This window comes from Geotrypetes seraphini, chromosome 6, assembly GCF_902459505.1.
Source record: "Geotrypetes seraphini chromosome 6, aGeoSer1.1, whole genome shotgun sequence".
In the NCBI taxonomy this organism is placed as follows: domain Eukaryota; kingdom Metazoa; phylum Chordata; class Amphibia; order Gymnophiona; family Dermophiidae; genus Geotrypetes; species Geotrypetes seraphini.
In genome coordinates this window covers 112,431,016-112,446,811 of record NC_047089.1, presented here as the reverse complement: position 1 = coordinate 112,446,811, position 15,796 = coordinate 112,431,016, and the positions used below count along the sequence as shown (strand labels likewise).

Below are 15,796 nucleotides of genomic sequence, written 5' to 3'. Positions count from 1 at the left end.
AAGGATTTTAACACTGATGTTGTTATCCATCTGGGAACAAATGACCTGGCCAACAACTCCACACTTGCAGCACAGAAAGCTTTTCGGGAGCTTGGTGAGGGCGTGAAACCTTTTGTAAAGACTTTAGCTTTTTCTGAAATACTGCCTGCATATGGAAAAGGAGAGCAAAGAATGAAAAACACAGAGGACTTTAATAGATGGCTCAGAGCCTGGTGTCATCAAGAAGGCTTCAGGTACATAGGAGGATGGGGAAATACATGGAAGGACAAGAAGCTATATTGCACTGATGGGCTACATATTACTACAGCAGGAAAAAGAAACCTTGCAGAGAAATTTAGACAATATTTTTCCAGGCATTTAAACTAGAAGGTGGGGGTGGTGTATGTACGAAGGACAATTATAGAGACCACCCCCGGCAAAAGAAAAGATGTGATAGTAGTAAAGGCTGCAACATAAGCAATATCAGCAACTCATTTCTTAGTATTGCAATGGAAAGTGAAACGACACAAAAATCCATACGAAAAAGGAGATTATCGCTGAAAAATAGCTGAAAAGCGATGACCACAAATGCTCGCAGTCTAAGCAACAAAGTTCATGATCTGCAAGCCCTGATATTAGAGGCAGATCTAGATATTGTTGCTATCACAGAGACATGGTTCAGTGAATCACATGGATGGGATGCAAACATACCGGGATATAATCTTTTTAGGAAGGACAGAGATGGTCATAAAGGTGGAGGAGTAGCTCTCTATGTAAAGATCAATATCCAAGCGACCGAAATGCAAGGGACCTGGGGAGAGGAAGAAGCGATATGGATTGCTCTGAAAAGAGAAGATGGAACTTCTATCTACGTGGGTGTAGTCTACAGACCTCCGACTCAATCGCAGCAAATTGATAAGGATCTGATTGTGGATATCCAAAAGTTTGGAAGGAAAGAGGAGGTTCTGCTGTTGGGAGATTTCAACCTGCCGGATGCGGACTGGAATGTTCCGTCTGCGGAATCGGAAAGAAGTAGGGAGATTGTGGATGCCTTTCAAGAGGCTCTGCTCAGACAAATGGTGACGGAACCCACAAGGGAAAAAGCGATATTGGATCTGGTCCTCACAAATGGAGAGAGTATCTCTAATGTTCGAGTGGGTGCTCACTTGGGTAGTAGCGATCATCAAACGGTTTGGTTTGATATAACGGCTAAAGTGGAGAGCAGCCGCACGATACTTAAAGTCCTAGATTTCAAACGTACGGACTTTAATGCAATGGGAAAGTACCTGAAGAAAGAGCTGTTAGGATGGGAGGACATAAGAGAAGTGGAAAGACAGTGGTCTAAGCTGAAAGGAGCGATAAAAATGGCTACGGACCTTTATGTGAAGAAAATCAATAAAAACAAAAGAAAAAGGAAGCCGATATGGTTCTCCAACCTAGTGGCTGAGAAAATAAAGGCGAAAGAGTTGGCGTTCATGAAATATAAAAAAACCCAAGAAGAGGAGAGCAGAAAGGACTACAGGGTGAAACTGAAAGAAGCCAAGAGAGAGATACGTATGGCGAAGGCACAGGCGGAAGAACAAATGGCTAAAAATGTAAAAAAGGGAGATAAAAATTTTTTCAGATATATTAGTGAAAGGAGGAAGATAAAAAATGGAATTGCTAGGCTAAAAGATGCTGGGAACAAATATGTGGAGAGTGATGAGGAGAAAGCAAATGTGCTAAACAAATACTTCTGTTCTGTGTTCACAGAAGAAAATCCTGGAGAAGGACCGAGATTGTCCGGCAAAGTTACACGAGAAAATGGAGTAGATTCTGCGCCGTTCACGGAGGAAGGTGTTTATGAGCAACTTGAAAAACTGAAGGTGGACAAAGCGATGGGACCAGACGGGATCCATCCCAGGATACTAAGGGAACTCAGAGAGGTTCTGGCGAGTCCTATTAAAGACTTGTTCAACAAATCTCTGGAGACGGGAGTGATTCCTGGGGATTGGAGGAGAGCGGATGTGGTCCCTATTCATAAAAGTGGTCACAGGGATGAAGCAGGAAACTACAGGCCGGTGAGCCTCACTTCAGTTGTTGGAAAAATAATGGAAGTGTTGCTGAAAGAAAGGATAGTGTATTTCCTTGAAACTAATGGGTTACAGGATCCGAGGCAACATGGCTTTACAAAAGGTAAATCGTGCCAAACGAACCTGATTGAATTTTTTGATTGGGTGACCAGAGAGCTGGATCGAGGACATATGCTAGATGTAATTTATTTGGATTTCAGCAAAGCCTTTGATACAGTTCCTCATAGGAGGCTGTTGAACAAACTTGAAGGGCTGAAGTTAGGACCCAAAGTGGTGAACTGGGTCAGAAACTGGCTGTCGGACAGACACCAGAGGGTGGTGGTTAATGGAAGTCGCTCGAAGGAAGGAAAGGTGACTAGTGGAGTCCCTCAGGGTTCGGTGCTGGGGCCAATCCTGTTCAATATGTATGTAAGTGACATTGCTGAAGGGTTAGAAGGAAAAGTGTGCCTTTTTGCAGATGACACTAAGATTTGTAACAGAGTAGACACCGAAGAGGGAGTGGAAAATATGAAAAAGGATCTGCAAAAGTTAGAGGAATGGTCTAATGCCTGGCAACTAAAATTCAATGCAAAGAAATGCAGAGTAATGCATTTGGGGATTAATAATAGGAAGGAACCGTATATGCTGGGAGGAGAGAAGCTGATATGCACGGACGGGGAGAGGGACCTTGGGGTGATAGTGTCCGAAGATCTAAAGGCGAAAAAACAGTGTGACAAAGCAGTGGCTGCTGCCAGAAGGATTCTGGGCTGTATAAAGAGAGGCGTAGTCAGTAGAAGGAAGAAGGTGTTGATGCCCCTGTACAGGTCATTGGTGAGGCCCCACTTGGAGTATTGTGTTCAGTTTTGGAGACCGTATCTGGCGAAAGACGTAAGAAGACTTGAGGCGGTCCAGAGGAGGGCGACGAAAATGATAGGAGGCTTGCACCAGAAGACATATGAGGAGAGACTGGAAGCCCTGAATATGTATACCCTAGAGGAAAGGAGAGACAGGGGAGATATGATTCAGACGTTCAAATACTTAAAGGGTATTAACGTAGAACAAAATCTTCTCCAGAGAAAGGAAAATGGTAAAACCAGAGGACATAATTTGAGGTTGAGGGGTGGTAGATTCAGGGGCAATGTTAGGAAATTCTACTTTACGGAGAGGGTGGTGGATGCCTGGAATGCGCTCCCAAGAGAGGTGGTGGAGAGTAAAACTGTGACTGAGTTCAAAGAAGCGTGGGATGAACACAGAAGATTTAGAATCAGAAAATAACATTAAAGATTGAACTAGGCCAGTTACTGGGCAGACTTGTACGGTCTGTGTCTGTGTATGGCCGTTTGGAGGAGGATGGGCAGGGGAGGGCTTCAATGGCTGGGAGGGTGTAGATGGGCTGGAGTAAGTCTTAACAGAGATTTCGGCAGTTGGAACCCAAGCACAGTACCGGGTAAAGCTTTGGATTCTCGCCCAGAAATAGCTAAGAAGAAAAAAAAAAAAAAAAAAAAATTTTAAATTGAATCAGGTTGGGCAGACTGGATGGACCATTCGGGTCTTTATCTGCCGTCATCTACTATGTTACTATGTATGGTAGTTAATAGTAGTAGTACTGCATCAAACTGGAGTCTGGATGCCTTTGCTTAAGTTTTACTTCAGAGGTAAGTTCCAATAGTTGTGATTAAGTGCTGTACATGGCCCTGAAGCTATGTTGTGAGGTGTGAAGACCATTCATTTTCTCCAAATTAGCAGACAAAAAAAAATGTTTGGACAAATTCCTGGGGGTAAAATCTATAAACCATTAATTATTAAGGTGGACCAAGGAAAGCCACTGATTATGCATGGGGTGTAGGTATCATAAAATCTAGCTTCTTCTGGGGATTCTGCCATATACTTCTGATTTGGCTTTGAAACTATTAGAAGCAGGATACTGAGATACACCTTTGGTTTGACCATGTATGGCAGGCAGTAAATCTGAAATAATTCATGCAAGGTAAAAAAAAAAAAAAGAATGAAGTCTCTTCTCTTTGTTGTACCTGATCTCCCCATTTCCAATCTACTCCTCGCATTACTCGTGTACCAATTTTCATCAAAGCAGCCAACTCTGGTCCAGAAATAGGCAGCTGTATTTGAGTTGTTTCTTTCCTTGATACTTCTAGAACAGTTGCAGAGGCTCCAAGGACAGATGCATTTATATCATCTTCATAGTTATCAGAACTAGGACCTACTCCAAAAGAGATAAGAAAATTTATATGTAACACATAGTTAAAAAGAAAGACAGATAATCTAAATTCACATTATCCCCCACATTCTATATATGGCGCCCAAAACTGCATGTCCTGATTTGGGCATATGCCTAAGTTGTACATGCAACTTGAATTACGAGCTGTTAATTAACAATAAATGGGTGCTAACAACAAATTACAGTATTGGCATTAATCGGTAACAATTTTGATTTACATGAGCATCTTGCCTAACTTGCACACAAAGATTTACAACTGGTTTCAGCTGGTGTAAATTGTCACGCTCACAACTGATCAAGAATCCAAGTGCTATGCTCTATTCTGTAAATAGTACTCATTCCAGAGAGCCACTTATAGAATATTATTCAGCACCAAATTCTGAGCATCATTTACTGAATCTAATCCTATTCATGTTTTACTGTTTTGCTTTGGAATTAAAATTATTTTCTGCCTTTTCAAAGAAACATAGGCAAAAGACAATTACAGCAGTAAAAATATTCAAACACTATGGCCCAGATTCACTAGAGTCAGCGATCATTGCTAAACCTGCTTTCTCAGGTTTAGCAATGATCGCTGCTAAATGACCTGATTCACAAAATGGCCCACCGCATGTTTTCCCCTCAATCGCCCATTTTCCAATCTGACCATGCAAATGTGCAAAACCCCATGCAAAATACCCAAGAAATTAATTCACCTACATTTGCTTGGCTATTTTGCATCCTCCCAGTGGCGTACCTAGAATATGTGACACCCGGGGCCCTTCATTTTTTGACACCCCCCCATCTATATGAAAAATATGATTTTTAGTAACAATCCACATATTGCACAACAAGAGTGTACCTACGAAAAGGCAGCATCTTAAACACTGCAGTGAGCACTAGAACATCAACACATACATTGTAAAACTAAACAAGCCAGATCCTGTACAGTCAATTGATCCTGTACAGTCGATGCTATCAGAAAGCCATGTCCCTTTCATACACACAGACAGATACACCCTCGCCCAATATGGAATAATCACAAACTAAAAATAGAAATATGTAGACAAAAGTTAAACTGAACCGCCAGAAACCAGACTTTGCAGCATACAATGCAACACAAAAACAGTAATACATGTCCTCTAATACTGTGCAAATATAAAGACAGTAGATGTAAATTTGAAAAAACTGATACATAACAATCACCACTTTACAATTAACAAATAAAAATAAAACAAATAATGAGAAATAAGAAAAAAACATTTTATTGGACTAATCCCCGTAAGCTCGGTCCCCATCCCTGCAAACCACCTGATTCCATCCACACAAGCCTTGAATTGTTTTATATTGAACTTATTATATTAAAGTATAAAAAGAAACAATATTCTGTACAATTGTCAATTTATAAATCAGCGTCTTCTTTCCAAACTCTCTTCCCCATTTCCCTTCAGCGTCCTCAGCCCACTCTCTCTCCACTTTCCTTCAACGCACGCACATAAAAACAAGCAAGTAATTTTATATCATTTTCTCTCTCCACTTTCTTTCAGCACACGCACATAAAAACAAGCAAGTAATTTTATATTATTTTCATTCTAAACATTCATAGAAATTAAATAATCATCTAAATAATGCCAGTCACATAACAAAACATGATTTTACAAAAATAATTCCCTGCACAGTCAAGCCTGCAAGGATTACTAGATGTCTTTCAGCAGCTCCCCTCCCTCCCCCTTACCTTCGTGGCCAAGTCAAAATGATCTACCAACAATAAAATTTTAAAAACACAAAGCACACTGTACGCAGAGAAAATGTTAATTATCATTTATCTTCCGCGGATTTTCAAAGAGATCAAGGCAGATGACTTTATGCAATGTCACCTCAGTAACAACTATACAAAAATAGACAAATATACCCCCTCCCTTTTTACTAAACCGCGATAGCAGTTTTTAGCGCAGGGAGCTGCGCTGAATGCCCCACACTGCTCTCAACGCTCATAGGCTCCCTGCGCTAAAAATCGCTATTGCGGTTTAGTAAAAGGGGGCCATAGTGCAAAATATAGACAGCATATATAAATTCTCAAAACGGACACATTTTGATCACTAAATTTAAAATAAAATCATTTTTCCTACCTTTGTTTGGTAATTTCATCAGTCTCTGGTTGCACTTTATTCTTCTGACTGTGCATCCAATATTTCTTCTCTTCTTTCAGCCTCCTGTATGCTTCCTCTTGTCCAGACCTCATTCCCTCCCCCAACTTTTTTCTTTCTTTCATCCTGCCCCCTTCTTTCTTTCTCTCTCCATGCCCTCTTTCTTTCTCTCTCTCTCTCAGTGCCTCATTTTTTTTCTTTTCTTTGTTTCACCCTGCCCCCTTTCTTTTTGGCTCCCTATCCCCCCTCCCGTTTCTTTCTTTCTCCCTCCCCTCCCCTATGTCACCTCCATTGGGAAAATGCTGCCACCGCCGCTGGGGAATAGGCTGGCTCCGAGTTTGCCCTGCTTCTTTTCCCCGCGGGGCTGACCAACTCTTTCCTGCCCGACGTCAATTCTAAAGTCGGAGAGGATGTTCCGGGCCAGCCAGGCAGCGATTGGCTGGCCCAGAACGTCCTCTCCAACGTCAGAATTGACGTCGGGCGGCGAGAGTTGGTCGGCCCTGCAGGGAAGAAAAGAAGGGAGAACTCGGCTGGCTTGTTCCCGATGGCAGTGGAAGCCTTTCCCCGGCGGCAGCCTATTCCTCAGTGGGTGGCCAGCTGTGCACCCCCTTGGGACGTGCACTTGGGGCAGACCGCCCCCCCACCCCGCGGTACGCCACTGCATCCTCCCGAAGGGAGTCCCTGATTGGCTCAGGCACCTCAGGTCCCTCCCCCCCCAAGGGAGGAGATAGAGGCACCTGAGCCAATCAGGGCCTAAGACTCACATTGCTGACAGTGGCTGGCAGAGGAGCAGGAGGGACTGACTGAGCACCCCTCCTGCTCCCGACTTAAAGGTACTGGGGGAGGGGGCAATGGCAGAAGGGAGTGGGCATCCCTCCTGCCATACTTAGGTTCAGCACGTTGGGGGTTGTTGGGGGGAGCGTCTGGTGGCAGGAGGGAGTAGGCATCCCACCTGCAATTTTTTTGGTTCAGGGAGAGAGGGAGGGGCGCTTTGTTGGAAGGCTTTTTTTTTATTGGGCAGATATTTTGTGTGTGTAATATATGCAAAATATCTGTACCATAAAAATAGAACAAAAAAACAATGGCAGAAGCCCTGACAGCAGTGACAGGAGGCTGCTTCTCCTGTCACTACTGTCATGGCTCTGCGCATGTCTCAATCGCTCACTGTGTATGGTGCAAGATAGAATCAGGGGAAATAAGGCGGGCAAATTATTGGCCAATTTGGTGCGCCCATTTCGTAAGGCCACTCGTATCTCTCGCATTAGGGCGAGTGTCAATACTGTCTACACAGGGGAGGCTGAGATCCAAGATCAATTTGTCCATTTTTTCCAGGATCTCTATGGGCCGGGCCCTTATGATTTGGAGGCGCATGACTCTTTTTTTCGGGATCTCGTGTTACCTCGAGTGTCGGAACAGCAGTTAAGCCTGTTAAATGCCCCTATTTCGTGTGATGAGATTACTAAAGCGGTGGGGACGTTGAAATTGGCGAAGGCTCCTGGACCGGATGGTATGGAGCCAGAATTTTATAAAATACTGAAACTTAAAGTGGGGCCGGCATTGGCGGCCCTGTACGCCGACATGCAGAGTACGGGGTGTGTTCTCCCTATTCAGAGCCATGCCCATGTGGTGGTCTTACCGAAGCCTGGAAAGGATCCAGAGCTGGTGGGCTCCTATCGGCCCATATCCCTTTTGAATCAGGACATGAAGCTCCTTACAGCGATTTTGGCGCGCCGGTTGGCTCAGGTGATCCCTCACTTGATTCATGCTGATCAGGTTGGCTTTGTCCCGGGCCGTTTTGCCTCTGCCAATATTTTGGTGGCCCTTGGGGGGGGGGGGGTAGAACTCGAGCGGGTGATGATCTATTGGCTAGCTTGGACGCGGAGAAGGCTTTCGATAAGGTGACTTGGCCTTATCTTTTCTGGGTCGTGCAGCAATTCGGTATCTCTGGGCCCTTTCATCAGTGGATAATTCATCTCTATACATCTCCTACGGCCCAACTGCTTATCAATAAGTGTCGTACGCAGTCCTTCTTGTTGTATAGGGGTACGCGGCAGGGTTGCCCATTATCTCCACTTTTGTTTATTTTATCCCTAGAACCTCTTGCCCAAAAGATTAGGACTTGTCCGGATGTCTCAGGTATCTGGGTGGGCGCCGAGGAGTGCAAGATCTCTCTCTTTGCGGACGATATATTGCTGTTTGTGAGTAGGGTGCGGGAATCGATTCCCTGTTTGACTACCCTTATTGGGCAGTTTGGGGCGTTTTCGGGTCTTTGTATTAATTTCAGTAAGTCAGAGGCCTTACCAGTTTCTTCCCCGTGTGCCTCGCGCTCTGATCTTAGTTTTCCATTCCGTTGGGCAGTTGGGGAACTTAAATATTTGGGAATTTTTCTTAGTGCGGACTGGTCAACTGTGTATCGCCGAAATATCTCTGACCGCTTGAAAACTTTGCAGGACTCTTGTGTGTGATGGGGTGAGCTGCCTCTTTCTATGTGTGGCAGAATTGCTCTGGTGAAGATGGTGCTGCTCCCCAAACTCCTCTATCCATTGCAAATGCTCCCTCTTTGGATTAAGGCAGTGGATGAACGTTTTTACCGGTCTACTATTGGTTCTTTTATTTGGCATAATCGGAGGGCCAGAATTTGCTGGCGGACGCTTACTCAGAGTCGGGAAGGGGGGGGGGGGGGGCTGGCTTTGCCAGATCTGCGTTTGTACAATGTTGCTGCCCTGATGAGATGGGTTCATGAGCTCTTTACTGCTGTTCCTCGCTTTGCCCCAGGGGGGTTGTTCGACTCTTGGACGGCGCCCCATAGAGCGTTTGCCTGTTTGACTTGTCCCCGGTGGAGGCGCCCTCGCTTGGGTCTTGCATTGGTTTGGCTACTTCCCCTCTGTAAGGCGTTACAGTGGTGGAGACATCGGATTGGTCGGGGTCAGGGCAATTGGGCTCTTCAGAAGATCAATCACAGTCTTGACTTTCCCCCAGGTGTGGGATCCCCGGGGGGAGTGGGGTGCGCTTCGGCTCCTGTTTCTGCTTGGGTCATGTGTCTGCGTTGAGCTCTGCTCCTTTTGTTTTTCCCTCCTATGATGCCCTTCGTACTCAATGGGTCCTGCCGCGTATGCCTTTTTTCGCTTACCTCCAGTTGCGGCATTTTTATATGGCTAGCCTTCGTCATCACCCGGGGGGTGGCTCTTTTCTACGGGTGGACCAGATATTCCTGTCACTTCCTCCTGCTCTCAATTCTTTATCTTTTTGGTATCGGACTGCACGGGCGGAGAGGGCAAATACTTTGTTGCCCAGACTGGCCGCTAAATGGTCTGGAGACTTGGGGGAGGAGGAAACTTCAGGGGAGCTTCAAGCATGTTTCTCCAACGTCACCTCGGTGGTTCGCAGTGCACAGCTGCAGGAACTTCAGTTTAAATTGCTTCATCATACCTTTTTTACTTGGCTCCGGGGTCTACAGGCGGGTCTGTGGGATTCGGCGGATTGCACGAAATGTGCGTGTGGGTTGGGGACTCTATTGCATATGCTCATTGAATGTCCGTCCTTGAGTGCTTCCTGGAATGGGGTTTTGGATTTTCTTGTTCAGGTCTTGGGGGTGCCAGTCCAGTGGTCTTATCGCATTTTGGTTTTGGGCCATGAGGTGGAGTTTTTGGATCAGGGTTTCACTACTGCTCAGTGGCGCTTTGTGTATGTTGCTCTCCTTGTCGCCAAACGGGGGGGTCCTTCACAAGTGGATAGATGTGGAACCCCCGATATTAGTGGGGTGGCACCAGGCATTGAGAGAGGTGGCCCATTGGGAGTTGAGGGGTGTGAAGGGGCAGCCGGAGGGGCAGATCCTGCTGTATAGGTCTCTCTGGGAGCAGGTTCTTGTTGCGCTTGCTGCTTCTCTCTGATGCTGCTATCTTCTTCCTTTTCTCTTCTATTTCCTTTCTTCTCCTTTTTCTTCCTTCTCGCTTTTTTCATTCTTCTTTCTGTCTTTCTTTCTATCTTTCTTTATTTCTTTCCCCTGTCGCTGGGAGGTGGGGGGTGGGAGGGTAGTGTGGGGGGGGGTTTCTGTTTGGATTAGTTGGGGGGGGGGGAGTTCTTTTCTCTGAGGCAAATGGAAGAGGTACGCGGCCAGATTGTTGGTTTTTTCTTGGTTCTTATCCATGGTTGTTCTGTGGGTTCTGGGGCTTGCCGTTCCATCTGAGTGCCTGGATGTTTCTGTTCTTCTCTCCTCTGCCCTTCCTGGCCTTTTTGCATTGCATTATGTACCATTTTTGCTATGTCCTTGGATATTGTTTGGTTGTATTACTATTGTCTGACTGTTTGTTTCTTAATAAAACGTTTCAAACCAAAAAAAAAAAAAGATCAAATTAGGACAGAAATAACTCCCCCCTCCCACCCTTCCCTGGATGTGGGGTATTGGGGAACAATTGGCTGTATGTGTGGGATGTGGATGAGATGTGTGTATGGCTGGATGATGGTTTATTTTTCTTTCCGTTTTAGGTTGTGGGCAGCTTCTATTTGTGAGTTGGAGGGGGCATTGGCTGGGACGGCCTCCTCCACTACATGCTATTGTTTATTGTCAGCTTTACTTCTTTGTATTTGATATAATGACATGAAGCAAATGAATGCCACATCTTTATGTGTAAATATGTTTATTGAACAAGAATGGAAAAGCAGTATACAGAAAATCAAAACTTTTTCCTCCACAGTTCCCAATCCCCCCCCATCCCCCCTCCCACCCCACCCAGGCAGCAGCAACTAGAACCAATATAAGAAACAAACAAAAAACATCTCAAGCATCCCAGAGTTGTCTACGAACATAAGAAGTAAAGGTCAAACTAAAAGAATACCAACATTGACGAAAAAGTCTGCCTGTCTTGGCTGACATGTCCACAATGTCTCTGCGCTCCAGCAACATTTGCTGCAGCATTAATGCTCTCCACTGTTGAATAGTCGGGGGTTGAGAAGAAAGCCACTGCAACAGAACACACTTCCTCCCCAGCAGAATAGTCCTCTTGAGAAAGGCCGAACAGCCTGGCTTGGGCGGGTGAAAACGAATCTGTAGAGTAATGAGGAAACTCGGGTGGAGTCTCCAGGAGCACCCCCATAGCTGGGCCACAGCAGATACCAATTGCAACCAAAAGGCAGACACCAATGGGCAGGTCCAAAACATATGTCCAAAAGATGCCATGGGTTGTTCGCATTTACCACAGCCATGCTCCGCACTAATCCCCATCACATGAGCTCTCTTGGGGGGATAAAAAGCTCGCAAGAGAAATTTATAATTGCGTTCCCACTCCATGGAAGATAGGCGCAGGGCAGTCCCCAAGCAAAGTCCCTTTCGAATCATGTCGGCAGTGATAGGCACCTGCAAATCCATCGTCCATTTCCCGGCCAAGGTCGGAAAATCAATATCTCCCAAGCAGTCCAGAAGCAACCCATGATACATTTTCAGGGGTATCAGGTCCTGTGCTGTCAGCCCAAGAACTTCGTGTAGTTTAGTGTAGTTCTCCTCACACAGCACCACCGGTGTCAGGTTCCGCAAATAATGCTGCAATTGTCTGTATGCAAACCAATCAGCTGCGGTGAAGTGGAACTGTGTGGTTAGGTCTGTGAAGGAGATAGGAAGTCCCGTGTGTTGTACGGCCTGTGAGATGTACTGAAGCCCCACTGAAGTCCATCGGCGAAACGATCCAGAATCCAAGCCAGGTGAAAAATCACCATTGCCAGCAATGGGCAAGCAAGACGTCACCCTGGAATTGATCTTCAACAGTCTGCATAGGGATTTCCAAGCCCTGCGCATGGCCGGCAGAAGTGGATGAGAGGTAAGCTGTGGCAAATCCGGCAAGTGGAGAGCATGTAATAAGTAACTAAAATGGTATGGTTGAAAGCAATAACATTCTATCTCCGGTAGATAAAAATAGGTAGTAGCACAAAACCAATCATGGATATGTCTTAGCTGGCAAGCAAGGTTAAATCTAGAAACACTCAGGAGACCCAACCCCCCCTTCCTACGAGGTAACATCAACTTAAATAGAGAAATCCTAGCCCGCTTCCCCTGCCAGAGATACGCATTAAGGTGGGAATTGTGTTGAGATACATGAGCGGGGGAAAGCATGACGGGGAGCATCTGTAAGACATAAAGCCATTGGGGTAGGATCATCATGTTGTAGAGGGCAATACGGCCCGAAAGGGACAAGGGAAATTGCCTCCAGTTAGAAAGAGTAGACTCCGTACGACGGAGCAGAAGTAAGATGTTCGCAGTGTACAGCCTATCCAGGTCCCGAGGTATAACCACCCCCAAGTAACGCAAGGAAGAAGAAGCCCATTGTAATGGAAAGTCCCCCAGCCAACCCTGACGTACTGCCTCTGAGGTTGGCAATGCCAGGGATTTCTGCTTGTTAAGGGTCAAGCCAGAGTAAAGGTGAAATTCGTCTAGAATGTCCAATGCACGAGATAGGGATCGGTGAGGGTCCCCCAGAGTGAGTAAAAGGTCATCCGCAAATGCCAACACCCGCAGCTGGGCAGAACCCTCAGACAACCCTACAATCTCATCATCTCTCTGGAGAGTACGCAACAAAGGGTCCAAATACAACAAGAAAAGCAGCGGAGAGAGCGGACATCCCTGTCGTGTCCCCCTACCCACGAGGAAACCATTGGAACGTACCCCATTAACCATTATCGAGGCCGTGGGATCTGAGTAGAGCGGTCGGAGCAATGCCAAGTAACTGTCCGGAAGTCCGATATACTGTAATACTTGAAATAGATACTGCCACTGAACCTTGTCAAAGGCCTTTGCCGCGCCCAATCCAACTAGCAAACCCGGACATTGGGTATGTTGTGCCCGCGAGAACGCCATCAATACTCTCCGAACATTCAAAACCGAGTGCCGCTCCCGGACAAAACCCACCTGCTCAGGCACTATGATGGAAGGCAACAAAGGTGCTAACCTATCTGCCAGCACTCGAGCTAAAATTTTTATGTCAACGTTCAGGAGCGAAATCGGCCGGTAGGATTCGATCTCGGTGGGCGGTTTAGATGGCTTTGGAATCAATGTGATGAGAGCGTCATTCGCATAGCAGGGAAATGCACCGCAGTCGCGAACTGCCGAATAATAATTCAGCAGGGGCTCCCCCAGGACCGATGATAAGATCTTATAGAACTCCGGAGAATAGCCATCCGGTCCCGGAGCCGTGCAAGTCTTCAACGTTTGTATGGCTCGCAACACTTCTTGTGTGTGTAAGGGCCTATCTAATCGAGATTTCTGAGCTGGCGATAATTTAGACATCCCCGCATCCTCTAAGTAATCACACACATCGGGGCCCATATAGGGACCCGGGGAAGCATAAAAGGCCTCAAAATAATTTTTAAAGCAATCTGCAATTGCCTCTGCCGAGGTCAATATGTTCCCCGAGGTATCTCGGATCATAGGAATATATCGAGAACCCGACCAGCTCTTAGTTACAGATGCGAGCAACTTCCCCGCCTTGTTTCCATGCTTATAGAATCGAAACTTTCTATAAAACAACAGTTTCTTTGTGCGTTCATGTATAAGGGAATTCAACTCAGCCAAGACCGTTTTATACATGTCATTAGTGGCCACCGACGGGGAATTCAGCAGGTCACGTTTCAACTGCTGCGAATGACGCTCAAGTTGTATTATGCGATGTGCAATTCGTCTGGTCCTAGAGGCAACGTAAGCTATAATATCTCCACGCATCACCGCTTTAGCAGTATCCCAAAATAGAATAGGTTGTTCTATGTGTTGCGCATTGAAAGAGCAATAATCCTCCCATTTGTGCATTAGAAATTCCCGAAAATGAAGGTCTTCATGCAGGTACGCAGGAAATCTCCAACCCATCCCCGAGTTCACAGGGCCCCCCACTGCAACATCAAGCCAGATCATATGGTGATCTGACACCTCAAGGGGACCAATGGTAGCCTCCGAAACTCGAGCAAACAGCTTCTCAGATAAAAGCTTATAATCAATCCTGGAAAAAGAACCGTGGGCTCTGGACTGGTGAGTGTAATCTCTCTCCGTGGGGTGAAGCAACCGCCAAGGATCCACCAGTCCCAGAGCCCGACAGAGATAAGGGATTCCCCTGGTCTGCCTCCCAGACGGCGTCCCTGAACCTCCAGAGCGATCCACGCCCGGGTCCATCACCTGATTCAAATCACCCACTACTATCAGGGGACAGTCCGAGTCTTTCAAGCAAATATTAACCAGGTTTTGAAAAAAGGAATGTTGATATTTGTTAGGGCTATATCCCACCAAAAGCCGAAAGGGCCACCCAGGTCCCACCACCCTCACCAAAAGGTAACGATCCTGCGAGTCACGCCTCAGGACCTGGACTGCACACTGCAAACCCCTCCTAAATAAAATCGCCACCCCCGCCCTTTTCCCAGGGGAAGAGGCGTAATGCAAGTCTCCAACCCAACCCCGGCGCAATTTCTGGTGTTCTACATCTGTAAGTCTGGTCTCTTGCAGGCAAGCTATGTCTGCCGAGTGATGTTTCAGTTGAGACAAAAGTTTTGTACGCTTGGCAGGGGAAGTAATGCCCGATACATTCCAGGAAAGTATACGCAACTTCCGGTCACCCATCAGCGGCCAGCACCGGACTCACCACAGCTAGCAAAGGGTTCAGTAAATGGAGTCCTAGGGCGCCCAGCCCCACCCCAAGACTCACACACACACGCCAGGCATACAGTCTCACCAATCTGAAAGAAAAATGACCCACGACAACCCTGAAAAAGAAAAACAAAGTAAACTAATAACATTGGGACCCCCCCTCATCCCAAATCCCCCCAACAGCCCCAATCTTCCCCCACATGTGGGAGCTAGGAGGTCACCAGAGATGCCCCGTCCAGGGCCGCCCCGCCCCGCCCCATCAGAATGTGCGCCCCTGAGGGCCCCAAAAAACCAGGTCCCCCTTTTAATTAACCAAAACTAGTAAACATCACAGACAAACCACATGGCATGAATAATGTCAGTTCAATCAGTCTGCTCCCAGTTCTGGGTTACCAAGAAGCTTGATAAATGCAGCCGCCTCATCCGGTGCATGGAAGGATTTCCAGATCCCATTTCGCTGGATCCTCAATATAGCTGGGTAGTTGAATTGAAATCTTTGCTTGAGCTCCGATAGCTGTGCACACAGTGGATAGAAAGGTTTCCTCCTCTCCTGCAGGGCCATGGAGTAATCTTGGCTAATGCGAATCGGTGAGCCATCATATTTCAAAGTGTCTTTCTTGGTTCTGTACTGTTGTAGTATCTCCACTTTGTGTCTGAAGTTCAGGAGCTTTAATATGACCACACGTGGTCTGGCTTCCAGGCCAGGGCAAGAGCCCAAACGATGCGCTCTTTCAATGCGCACAGGCCCCGCAGCAGAAGAAATCGGGAGCTCCTCTTGCAGCCACCCTCC

At 46.5% G+C, this 15,796-nt stretch overlaps 1 protein-coding gene across 1 annotated transcript in view; it reads right to left on the bottom strand.

The window, feature by feature from the left end:
- HERC2 (HECT and RLD domain containing E3 ubiquitin protein ligase 2) overlaps positions 1-15,796 on the bottom strand; it is a 3,346,202-nt gene that overhangs the window by 2,173,936 nt on the left and 1,156,470 nt on the right. The window contains 1 exon segment of the mRNA XM_033948978.1: positions 4,061-4,248. Within this exon segment, the coding sequence (XP_033804869.1) occupies positions 4,061-4,248 (188 nt within the window).